This window comes from Lagopus leucura, unplaced genomic scaffold (genome assembly GCF_019238085.1).
Source record: "Lagopus leucura isolate 7727_CA_CO unplaced genomic scaffold, USGS_WTPT01 Super-Scaffold_100009, whole genome shotgun sequence".
Lineage (NCBI taxonomy): Eukaryota > Metazoa > Chordata > Aves > Galliformes > Phasianidae > Lagopus > Lagopus leucura.
The window spans coordinates 4,153,118-4,165,618 of NW_024962266.1; the positions used below are offsets into that span (position 1 = coordinate 4,153,118).

The following is a 12,501-nucleotide window of genomic DNA, read 5'->3' on the forward strand; positions in this document are numbered from 1 at the left end:
CTGTTTTCCTCATGTCCCCAGAGAGGAGGGCAACATCTGTTTTTCTCTCCTAGAGATCTACTTCTGTGGCAGCTCCTCTCCTGTGGAGGAGGAATAGCATCTATGAGGGAAGGATAGGAATGCTGAACTTTTGGGCTGTGCAAAAAAAAAAAAATCTAATTGCTTGGTAGCTTTCTGCCCTATTGCAAAAAGTGCAGGTGGGTATCTTGGGGTGCCCTGGTTTGTCCAGAGTCACTGGGACTTGAATGGCTATGTGGGGACTGTCTCCCAGGACAGCTCAGTCAAAGGCAAAGCCCCTGAACTCAGTTCTGGGAGTTGTCAAGCCAAGCTACCTAGAGCAGCTGCTTATAGACAGCGTCCTGCTGCTTTTGGTAGCTCTTCAGCACTTCTTTCAAGCCCTGTGATTCCTCCTGTCTTTTTTGCATTGAGTTTATTTAGTGGTGAGGTTCATGACTCTGCCTCATGCTGAGGATAAAAGCTTGCTGTTAAACGTTATAGAGAAGAGAGCCAGGTGGTGATTGGGTCAGGAGCCTCCTGTTCCAGCCAGGAGCAGCTGGGTCTTGGCTTTATCTAACCTGTGGGCACGTAGGTGCCTTTCTCCAGACCTGAGCTCTGCCCTGGCTCTGTTCCCCTCCCTGCCAGCTTTTGTTTGATCCCTTTTCCCTGCTGGTTTGTGGTCTGGTCCGTCTCTGGCACTGCCTCCAGCGCTGCCTGGCTCAACCAAGGCACGTTCTGCACTGGGTCAGGGACTGTGATGGTGCCTTAATTGAGTCTCAGATATTCTTGAGAATTTTGATCTCTTAAATTACCCAGAAAGCTCTTCCTCCTGCCTGCTGCTTGCCTTCTCCATAGCCCCATCCCTAGCAGCAGGTTTCACTGCTGTATCGGCTGCATGCTAAGTTGTTTTTGGATGCTGTCATTGCGTTCCCATTCCCACCTTACAGGTGTGTGAATGGTCCAGAGCAAAACAATCTATTTTCTGGGCTGTTTTCTGATAGAGAATACCAGAAATTGTGAGTGTCAGGTGCAGGAGGAGATGGACTCTGGAGGTAGGCTGGCTCATCCAGCCCAGACCTACTTTGGCAGAGATGCCGTGTGTTTTCTGGTTTTCTGGTCCAAAATAAATGCTTTCTAAATGGACCAAAATCACAAGTCACCACCCTGAAGCCCTTTGGCTCAGAGCCTTACCCCCAGAAAGAGGGAAGGATGTGGATAGTTCTGAGCAGCTTGGGGAAATGCTGACAGGATTGAGGTGCTGGTGAAACAGGCAGCTGGCTGTGCTGCTGGTGTGGGCTGACACTGCTTTGTAGTGACGTCCTTCACTGCTGATGGTGGTTTTTGGGGATGCTGGCGGTCCTGGCAGCCTTCTCTTATCCCTCAGTGCCCCACGCGTGGATGTGGAGAGCAGAGTTGTCTCTTAGGGTGCTGGGTGTGTAGTGCTGATACGAGGCCGGGGTGGGATGTCCTGAAACACAGAAAGGTAAAAGTAGATGCAGCTTGGCTGTCTCGGCCGTGTGTTTGCAGTCTGCTCGTGCAGAGGAGCGCGCAGTACCTTGGCACAGCTCTGCTGGCTGTCTCAGCGTCCCCAGCTCTACTGGGTCGCTGCTAGGTGGCGGCCGAGGCACAGCTCTGCTCTCTTCAGCCTGAAACTGCTCCTCTAGGGGGATCCCGGAGGGAAGGAGCTGCTGGAAAGACTCTACCAGGGTGGGAAACATCCCTGTGCCTCTCAGCAACCCCTGAATCGCACAGGAACAGCTCACAGGGAGGGGCTGACCAGGGCAGCTGCATCTTATGGAGTCATGAAAATGGGAAAAGAGCTCTAAGATGCCCAAGTCCAACCCCATCCTATTCCCACCACTGACCACATCCTTCAGTGCACTGTTATTGAACACCCCCAGGGCGCACTACCTCCATGGACAGGCTGTGCCAATGCACCACTGCTCTTTTGAGCACAAGTTTTTCCCAGTATTCACCCTGGACCCTCGGGTTCAGCTTCAAGGCCATCACCTCTCATCTCCTCCAGCTCGCCAAGCAGCAGGGGGGATGAAGCTGTTTTGGGGAGCTGCTGGCTGGATCCTGCCTGTTCTCATCTCACACGACTGTAATTGGGGATAGGAGGTGCATTTGGGATCTCAGAATGGGAGGCACAGACACTGCTGATGGGAACAGGCAAACCCAAGGGGGAAAGCCAGCAAGCATTACACAGCATTGAGGCTTCCCCCATAGCTTAGGAGCTCCTTCAACTGCCGAGATGTGGTTGGGAGCACGTTCCGGGCTACAAGCACTGCATGTGGGATGACGTGTGACTGGTGGGATCGTGGAGGTTGTGCCTGCCATGCTGCTGCTGCTGCTTGCTATGTGAGTACTGCTCCTGCTGCAATATCAGCAGATATCTAAAAACCCAAACAATCCTGCTCCTGGGGCTGCTCCCCTGCTCCTGGAGACCTTGGCTGATCTTTCCAGTACAGCTCAGGTCATGTTTCTCATTCCCAGCAGGTCTCTGGCTGTGCATTTATTGCTTAAGAAGCTGGAAAAAGAGAGATTGTTGCTTCAGGGACTGAAGTGTGATGCTGCACCTGCATCCCTGCTCCCTGGGTGTGGGGTGAACCTGGGCAAGCTGCAAAGCTTGAAGGAAGCTGCGCAATTTCTTTGTAACAGTGATTATTGACCGGGAGCCCCTGGGGTGCAGGACCAAAGTGTTCAAAGCAAATGAAAAATGGAAAGGCAGTACAGCCCTGCAGCTCTCCTTGAAAGCCGGGGTTAGCAGAGTGCTGGCGAGGTGTGCATGCCCCAGGGACGTGCTAATGGACTTGGACAACGTGTGGAGCTGTGGTATGGGGGAGTCATCTGGGGTGGTGGGTTGGGGTGATGGAAATATGGGGGTTCCTGGCTGAGACTCTAGGAGTGGGGCTGCACCCCAAAACCTGGAACTGGGGGGTACCGGGGTGGCTCTGCTATTTCAGAGGGCTGAAGTATTCCAGCTCTGCTTCCTCCATCTGCTTTCCTGTGTGCCTTTGGGTTGCCCTATGCTTCACAAAGTGGAGCTGATCCAGCAAGTCAGCTTGGCTTTAAAAAAGTGAAATGCTCCTAACACCAAAACGATTCTCTTTTTTTATTTTTAGGTGGTGGTGTCTTTTGTTTTTTTTCCCAGTGAAAATGGAATCGTTGCACGGTTTAGGGAAGGTAAAGCTGCACTCAAGGCTGCTTCACATTGCTTCACTTGACCCATGAGTAAGTGCTTTTCTTTCCTCTGACCTGGAAGGATTTATTTTTCTTTCCATTTAGCAAGAAAAAGGGAAAAAAGCACGTTCACAACACAGGTCACTGCAGAATGAGGTCTTGAGCCAGAACTGCCTTTTCAGCCCCTGTGCCAGAACCCATCAGTGCTTCCCTTCCCCAGCATTTGCACTGTCTGCAGGGCTCCCTGTGCTCAGAGGCGAATTAAAACTCTTTGCCCCTATTAGCTGGTGCTGAGCAGCTGCAGGGGTGGCTTTGGGATGAGCAGGGTGTGGGCAGTGCTGAGGAGCTGATGGCTTTTTGAAGGTTACCAAGCAGAATGAGTGAACTGCACTGCTTCTGCTGAAGCATTACAAGTTGTTTGGGGTCATTCTTGTGCTGAGATGTTCCTACCACAGGGGCATGGAAGACTCGGAGCAGAGCTGCTGGGGGAGATGTGGGTTCAGTAGGTGCGGGGCTGTGCTGTGGGGCTCCATGCTTGGTGGTGGGGCTCTGGGCACTGCTCCATGAGGACATATGGTTTCTGGGTGTCCTGCTGAGCACCTTTTCGCACCCAGGTGGGTCTTCCTGGCTCTGCTGATCCATGCCCAGCAGCCTGGGTGTTCTCTGCCATTCCTGCTCCCAGCAGTGAGGAAGAGGAGGGGTTCCTGTGGGTGCTGCGCAGTGCTGGAGCTGCTCCCCAGGGCAGCAGCCTGTGTGCATGCATGCGCGCTCCCCTCCCAGTACCCTGCTGCCAGGAGCTCTCCTTTCTGGTTCAGCTCTTTAAAGCAGGAGCTGATTGCAGAGGGGTTGCGAACTCACCCGTGCTTTTAATCCCACTGCTGTCAAACTCCATTAGGAGGTTCAGCATCATCTCACTACCTCTGGGGCTGGACCGTCTCTTGCCCAGCCTGAAATGAGGCCAAGGCTGGGCTCTGTGGGGCGGGCAGGGCCTGCAGTGGAGGGGTCTGAGCTGCATTGGAGGCTCTCAGCTGTGCACTGGGCTCAGGGTTGGGGTTGGGGTCACGTTGGCACCTCCACATCCCCTCTTTGTTGGCCCCCAGTGCAGCACCGCCTGTCCCTGCTAGACCAGTGCGAGCTCCTGTAAGGTACAGCCGTGCCATGTGAGTGGCTCCCCACTCACTGTATGCCCCAGTCCATGTGCTTTGGCAGGTGGGATGACCTGCAACAGCAGCTGTCAGCCCCATGGGGTGGTTTCTTTGGGAGGCAGTGAACCCAGTATGGCTCAACCCCAGCAGAATCCCCTGTGTATCCCACTGCCTATGGCACCGTACTGGCACTGGGAGGGGACAGCAGGGAGAGAGGGCAGAGAGGATGAACCATAGGGTAGTGGGAGGGGGTCATAAAGAGGGAGGGTCATAGAGAGGGGATCATGGCTCTGCACTGCCGCATTGAGCTGCGCTTCCTTCCTGCTCCGGAAAAAAGCTGCTAGGCTTCATCAAATATTGAGGCTGAGGACTCATGAAGGCTGGAAGCAGTACTTTTCCTGGTGCGGGGGGTGTGGGAGGGGAAATCCTTCTTGGGCTGAAAGTAAATATGTTTTTATTAATTTTTTTGTAAATTTCTTGAGGGTTTTTTTTTTTTTTTTTCCCAGCTGTCCCCAGGAGGAGAGGACACACGGGGCTCCTGGGCTGGGGCTGTGTGCTGCTGAAGTGTAGCCAACGCCTGGGAGGGAATATACAGCCTCGGGTCGTACAGCACGCAGGGGCTGTCTTCAACATCAATCTCTATTTGGGCAGGAGGTGGCATTTCTGTCACCGAGCAGCACTGGTCCATGCTCCTGAGCACCCCTGGGTGTGTCAGGATGTGTGCAGAGCAGAGAGATGTCTGTGTGCACAAGTGTCCCAGCAAACACATGGCTGAAGAGCCGATGCTGGGAGTGGAGTCCGAGCTTTAATTTTTGCCAGAGAGCACAGGCAGGACCGGAAACATTTTCTGGCTTCAGTTTAAAACTTTTCAGCAAATTCTCTTGCAGAAGCAGGCAGAGGGGATCCTACACCACTCCTACGAGTTGGGTTGCAATGTCTGCATGCTGCAAGGGCTGACTGCACTGGGGTCCTGGGATGTCTGAGGATGAAGGGGGGTGAGATTTCCCCCAAACCCAAACTGAAATTAATAGGAAGCATGCTCAGCTTGCGCAGTGCACTGGGTCATGCTGCTGCCGCCGACCCTAAAACATGCTGGTGGGGCTCCCCTACCCACGTGCTTCATGTAAAACTCCACGGATTGGAAAGCACAGCGCTGTTCCCCACCTCCTTCTCTGCTCCCAAAGGAACTCCTTCCCAGGGACTGACATGGAAAAAAGGAGCACTGACCCTGCTGCCATCCGAGCAACCGTTTCTTTCCCTGCGGCCCCGTGGCCAAGGCAGCGCTGTGGGACGGGTGATGGAGATGAATGGCACCGCTCCAGAGCTTCTCCACGGCGGGGACACCCCGAGGTTGGGGCCGGGGGCGGTGCGGGGCTGGGGGCGGCTCCACGCAACTGGGCAAACTCCTCCCCGCTGCCTCCACCCCCGGGCGGACACTCGGCGCCTCCCGGGCTTCGGTGCGCGCTCCTCTGCCTCTTCTCCTCCTCCCCCTCCTCCTGCCCGCGCCCGGCGGCGCTGCTCTCCTCCGATCCCGCTGTGTGCCGGCTTCCAGGTAAGGGTCAAGGATTTGGGATAAAGGATCTGGGATAGGGGATAGGGGAAAAAGGATTGGGATGAAGCGCTTGGAACTTTCCGCCCCCCCCCCCGGCCCCCGGGCAGGGGATGCTCTACGAAGGGCTCTGGAACCACAGGACCCCAGTTCATCTCTTTGGGATTGCACTGCCCAACTTTGCGACGTTGACTCTTTGGGGTGTGGATGGTGCCTGGCCCCTTTGTTTATCCCTGAGGATCTCTGGTTTGTCTCTGGCTGAGCTTCAGTAATTGAAGGAGACCCGTGCTTGAGTTATGGGTCTGCCATTTGTTGTCTCCTAAGGTTATCCTAGAGGGTTTGGTTCCCCACAAAAGGACATGTGGAAGCACCTAGCATTTCCAGCCAGCTTTTGTTGTGTGCTATTGACTGCCTCTACAGGGGAGAGGGTTTCTGATAGGCCACGGAATATTCCACCCAATGGAGCGTTGTGTCGTGGGGGCTTCTCTTCCTCTTCCCCACGTTGGTCCTCGTGCATCCGAGGTGTGGAGCTGCTGTGTGATGCTGTTTGTGGTGCCTTTGGGCTGCTCGTTCGCATCTAGCATCATTGCTAGTGGGGTCCTGTGGACTCAGAGCTGGGCTTGGGGGGAAAATTCTCCATCCTTGAGGGCTTCACTTGTTGAGCAGCTATCCAAGAAGAGATGAAAGAACCACAGAATCATAGCATTGTTTGAATTGGACTGTGCTTCTACGAAGATGCCGTTCCCAGTGGGGAATGATCCCACTCTACTGGGACACGGGATGTGCTCCCACACCTCTCCACAGTGCTGCGTTTCAGCCCCATTGTTCCACTCTGCAATCCCAGGTGGAGCACCCTATGGCCATTGCACATGGAGTGGTTTGGGTGGACTCACCTGGGTTTTGGGTGCTGGGCATGGTGCTGTCAGAAGGGACAGCTGAATACTTCGTGGCCAAAGTGCTGCCGTGGGATTGGATCTGGGGGCCCAGCTGCTCTGCTTTGGTGTGATCATCCCCAAACCTTGCCTGGAAGGTGGTGTTTGGAACGGCCAAGTGTGGTAGAGGCCTTTCCAGAAATGGAAAAGCTTCTCCAGCTTGAGCAGCACTGCTGAGCTTGGCCATGGGCAGAATCAGCTCTACAAGCACTGCTCCTTTGTGGGTCCGCTAAGGCTGCACCCAAAACCAGCAGCAAAGCATTAGCGAGGTCGGAGCGCTCCCTGCTCTGCTGCCTCTTTCTCTCTGCAGCCACGTCACCCCACACTGCATCCCAGCGAGGTGAAATATTCATCGGGGCTCTGCTACCCGTGTTCTACTGAAAGCACATTTCATGCTTCATTTGCTGGTGAGGCTGAGAGGCTTCGTGATGTGATTCCCCTGTGACAGCCCTGAAAAGCGACCGTGGATAGGACTGGTGGAGTCTCCCTTAAAGAGAGCGAGGGGAGAGGTCAGAGGGCCTTGATGCTGCAGGATGGAGGCCCTGTTGTGATGCTGATGCTCTGGCAATAGGTATCCAGCTTCCGGCTTCCCCCCTGAAGCTCAGCATCCCCCATGAGGAATAGAAGGAAGCGCGGACCCGATGCTGCTCTGGGGTTTTGGGCTCCCGTTGCTCTGGGGATGGCAGCGTCGCTCTGTCTGCCCCGCGCTTTTGGGGAGGGGATGGTGCCCAGCTGCTTGGCTGTAGTACTGCTGCACGTGGGAGGCTGCTTCCCTGTATTGCTGGGGGAATGCAATTAGACCTTAATGAGTCATTACAACAAACCTCTGTTTATGCTCCCAGCAAAGATGCTGGGGGCTGCTGACAGCGGGCAGCAGTGCTTGCATCATGCACAGGGAGAGGCTGTGTGCCCTTCGCAGCCCCTTCTCCATGCAGAAGGGCCACGGGTGTTACAGTGGGGTTATAATTGCTGCCAGCCCTTGGAGTGCTTCTGGAGGGTGGCAGCAGTCAGAGAGTTACCTGCTGCCTGCTGCAGCCCTGGCCTGGGCTGCTGGTTCTTTCCAGATGGTGGCTTATGGATGTGGTGCCCTCTTCTAATCTGTGCCCCAGGTGAGTGGGCAGAGGTCCCACACGTCCATGAGCTCCCTGCTCAAAGGCCTTGCCCCACAGCCCCCTCTTCCCTTGCCCTACCCAACTGTTCAATGCTCCATTTTGTTACCCCTGAACAATCTTTGCTAATTGAATCCCGCTGGCTCCCTGGCACGTTTCAGGGCAGGAAAGTGCCTGGGGACATTTGGAACATCCCTGTTCCCCAGCCACTTTGCCCTGTAGGATGCACACTGGTTGTTCTGGCTCAGAGGGTGAGAAATAAACCTGGGGCTGAGCTTCCTTTGGTGGAAGTGGTGAGAAAGGTGGACGGGAGCTGAGATCACAAGGGGATGGAATGTGCCTGCAGACATTGCACACAGGTCCCCGTCCCCCTGCACTCCAGTGCTCTGGTGCTGGAGATCACTTTGGCTTTGCTTTGTTGGAGCCTTCTAAGCTTTTCCTGCTCTATGGTTTTTTATGTTGCTCATTTCTTCTGGTATTTGCAGTTGATCCATTCACCCATCTGCTGCGTGTTCTCAGGAATTGTTCCCTTCCCACCAAAACTCTGGGACGTTTGGGAATTTTCCAGCCCCAGCAGACACCGGTGGGCCCCCACAGCTGCTTCCCATCCCTGTGCCCATGACATCCCTCCCACGAGGCCATGCAGGGCGGCCCCAGTGGGACAGGGGGAGGCAGTGGGGTCTCTTCTATCAGGGTTATCTTTGGGCTCCTACCCACTGCTGCAGCCCCTCAGGGTGCTCAGCCCACCCCAGCGCTGCTCTGTTCCAATTAGGCCCTGTGAGAGAATGGATGCTGGTGAGGCCACGGCCGCTAATTCACCAGGCAGACAGCTCATTGAATTAGCCCAGGCTGCAGAGCGGGGCTGAGCCACCCGCACACAGCCTCACGTCTGTCCGTCTGCCCCACATGGGGCCGATCCGCTGCTGCTGCCGCCGTGCGGGTGCAGGGCTGGGTGTGCAACAAAACGAACTGGGGCTGTCCAGACAGGAGAGGCACGCATTGACCCACACCAGCAAAGGGAATGTGCTGCCCTGCTCGCTGTGCGCGTCCGGCACGGACGTCATTGAAGGGAAATAAATATAGCAGCCGCTCGCTCCAGAGCCGCTGCTCAGGCTGTAAGTTTGTGCTGCCGCACGGCATCAATTAAAGAAAATGGATCTCTGCGCCAAGCAGCCCCACGCCTGCCCACAGGGTCAGCCTGCTCCGTCCCCACTGGGGACAGTGGGATGGCAAGGGGCAGGGAGGGCCCCAAGGGTGCAGACAGACGTGTCCTCGTCCCTCTCCAAGAAGCACTTGGTGGCTCTGTGGGGTGTCCCTGAGCCATCCAGGGTGCGGTGTGGCTGTCATGGAGCGTGCTGTCCCTATTGTTAGCTCCGTGCAGGCGTGCTGATGGATGGCCCTATCAGCTGGCTGGTGGGCATATCGATTTGTGGAGTTTTTGTCATTTTTTTCCCCTGTTTTATGTGTGAGAGTGGCTTGAGAAAGGAAGTAAATCCGAACCGTCCTTCTGGCTTTGCACTGTGCCTTTCTGAGTGCTGGAAATCAATGTGTGGCTGCTGGCAAACCACGCTGGGATGAGTTTTTGGGGCTTTTCCTGTGGCGGAGGAGCAGGTTGGCAGCTGTGATCTGGAAGCTGCCACCTCCCTGCATCAATTAGGGTCGTGTGGCTGAAGGGTAATTAGATCTGCTCAGCTGCGAGCTGCCAGCGCTTGGGTCCTATCAATTAGCGGCTCACAGAGGGCTGCTGATGGGACACGATGGCAATGGGGATGGCAGGCATAGGGCTGAGCTGATGACTTCTTCTCCTCCTTGTCCCTGCTCCCAGTGCCACAGGCATCTCCCCAGGGCCATGCAGAGCTGCCAGCCCCCCCCAGCCGTCCCAGGGCCGGCGTGACCGCCAGCGGCCACCGCATCCCTGGGTAAGTGCCAATGGGGAACGTGGGATGGGAACGGTGATGCTTTGGTGGTGACTGTCCCCATGTTCTGCCTTTCAGAGTTTGATGGAGAATCGGTCGGATGACAGCGGGAACTGTTGTCATCACCGGGGGAATCCTAGCGACAGTGATCCTACTGTGCATCATTGCTGTGCTCTGCTACTGTAGGCTACAGGTGAGTGTGGGGACATCCATTGCGCCAGGGTGCAGGATGGGCTGGGGGGCTTTGTGCCCGTGCTGGGCAGGGTGAGGCTGCCCGACTGCCTCCCACAGGGATCTGAGGAGCTGCAGTGCTTGCTCACTTAGGTGTAGGCTTGGCTGGATTTGCAATACCAGATGAAGAGCTTTTGGGTTGATTTTTGTTTTTTTTCTTCCTATAAATTAGACAAGGAAGCTTTCAAAGTCGGCTGGCTACAACCTCTTTAAAAGTTAATGCTGAGTCTGTGCCATGCAGCAACGTGCTGGAAAGCACAGAGGCTACAGGGGAGGTGGCATCCCCAAATCCCTTCCCCATGCAGATCTCACTGTGAAAGGAGGAGACACATTCCCCTGCTGCCCCCCACCTGCTCTTGGCTGGGTCTCACCCTGCTGCCCTCAGGTCCCAGCCTGGTGGAGCCAAGCAGGCAGCTCCAGCAGTGGGGAACTCCAGCAGCTCCTGCCATGGGGCTGAGAAGCTGCCCCACTCCTGCTCCAGCGCTTTTCTCACTTCTTTAATTTATATTAATTTGTTAGTAGAGTTAGTAGTAGCTCAAACTGGAATTATAGAATGATAGAGTCATGAAGATTGAGGAGGACTGCTGAGATCACCAGGTCCGAGCCCAACCCATTCCCACCACTGACCGTGTCTGTCCCTCAGTGCCACATCTACCCTTAAGTTATGTGTGCCAGGTGGTGCCTGGGGCTGCCCCGTGCTCACCTACCCCATCCCTCTCTGCAGTACTACTGCTGCAAGAAAGATGACCCCAATGAAGAAGAGGAGGAGGAGGAGGAGGAAGAGGAAGAATCCGACCTTCCTGCGCACTCGCACCCCGGCACATGCAATGCCTGCAGCTCCCGCATGGCGGACGGGCAGGGCAGTCCCACTCCCATCCCTGAGCTCAACCAGCACGGGGCCCACCCCCGCTGCCCCACCTGCTCCCCATACGGCTCCCCGTTCTACATACGGACCCCCGACATGGTGCGCAATGGGGGTGAGCGCGTGGCCTACGTGCCCGCCTGCTACCCCGAGATGGGGCCACCCGTCGGCCTGCAGGGCTTCCCGCTGAGCCGGCACAGCTTCCGCGAGGGCTTCCCCCCATCCAGGGCCATCAGCACAGAGGTGTGACCCCCACCACGCACCCCGCTCGAGGGATGGGGCTGTCAGCTCGCAGATAGTGGGGGTCGTGCAGGGAGAGCCCGAGGGCAGCGTGGCCCTCCTGATGGAGGGGAGTGGTGGAGCCTCACGGGTCACTGTGGAGGAGGTTATCCGGACTGTGACCTCTGCACCTACAAGTGTAATTATTACTCTATCTCCTGAAGGAACTTGTCTAATGAGGGCTATGTACAGTACAAACTAACTTCATTGCTCCCCAGAGCGGCGCCTTTGGTGTTTTCCAGCTGGGGCTGTGCCCACGTCCCCTGCACGCGGGATGGGGATGGGAAGCACAGTGCAGTGGGAATGGGGGCCTGGGGCCATCCTGCTCCGCCTGGCTGCAGCACCGCTGTCAGCAGCTCATGTTGCGCTGAGGACTGACACAGGGCTCGGCTTCACCCACTGCAGCCTGTGCTGCAGTTGTAGGAGAGGATCTGAATCACTGCGAGGGGACGTGAAGACCGTTCACCCATGGCAGTGAGCACAGGCAGGTCTCTCTGTGGCCAAAGCCCCCACTTTGACTGCTCACAAGCTTTCTTAGGAGCAATTTTAACTTGGGCCCATAAGTGACCGAGGTTTTGCTTACAAGAATTGCACCGCCAGATGACTGCAGTGTGGTCACCTCAAAGCCCTGCCCAGACCCCATCCAGAAGGATGCTGGTTTAGAATCGCTTTGGCTTGCAGCAGCAGAGCCCACCAGCTTGCGTCCCCTCCTTTGTGAGGAGCTCCAATGGAGCACAATCTCCCCCTTCACTTTGGGAAGAAGACCCGAGCCAGACCCAGCAGTTGTGTGGCTGTGACGACAGCTCAGCCAACAGCTCCATCTGCGGAATGAAGATGGGAAAGTTCCTTCCTCCTCCACAAATCCAATTAGGTGAAAAATGACCAAAAGGACATCTCCATCGTCCATGGACACTTCCATAGCAACAGCGCAGTACTGCTCCCCGCTTGCAGCAGGGAGGAGGGACGCAGCCAGCCCACAGGTGCTGCCAGGAGCAATAGCAGGAACTGCTTGCCTTGCCCTTGCAATGCTGGGTAGAACTGCTCCGAAGTACAAGTGGGGTGTTCTTTCACTGCCACCATTTGGAGACCGGCCATCTGAAGGATTTGGACCAACAAGTCTTGATTTCCCTATTCAAGCACAGGTGAAGGAGATCTTGTGGAGGCAAACACTGTGTCAGCCTCAGATGTCTGCTAGCAGACAGTAGGCTAATTGACACTCTGACCTGCTGTTGGTTTGGCACCTCTGCTCAAACAACCCAAAGAAAAGGAGCCGGATGAATGCCAAAAGTGATGATGGT

General features: G+C 55.8%; 1 protein-coding gene across 1 annotated transcript; it reads left to right on the top strand.

Annotated features, from left to right (window-relative positions):
• Positions 1-5,806: 5,806 nt before the first annotated feature.
• Positions 5,807-11,396, top strand: FAM163A (family with sequence similarity 163 member A). Its single transcript, XM_042873908.1, has 4 exons — positions 5,807-5,877; positions 9,741-9,834; positions 9,910-10,024; positions 10,787-11,396. Exons 3-4 carry the CDS (start codon positions 9,932-9,934, stop codon positions 11,171-11,173), a joined length of 480 nt encoding a protein of 159 aa, XP_042729842.1. The 5' UTR covers positions 5,807-5,877; positions 9,741-9,834; positions 9,910-9,931; the 3' UTR covers positions 11,174-11,396.
• The last annotated feature ends 1,105 nt before the right edge of the window (positions 11,397-12,501 follow it).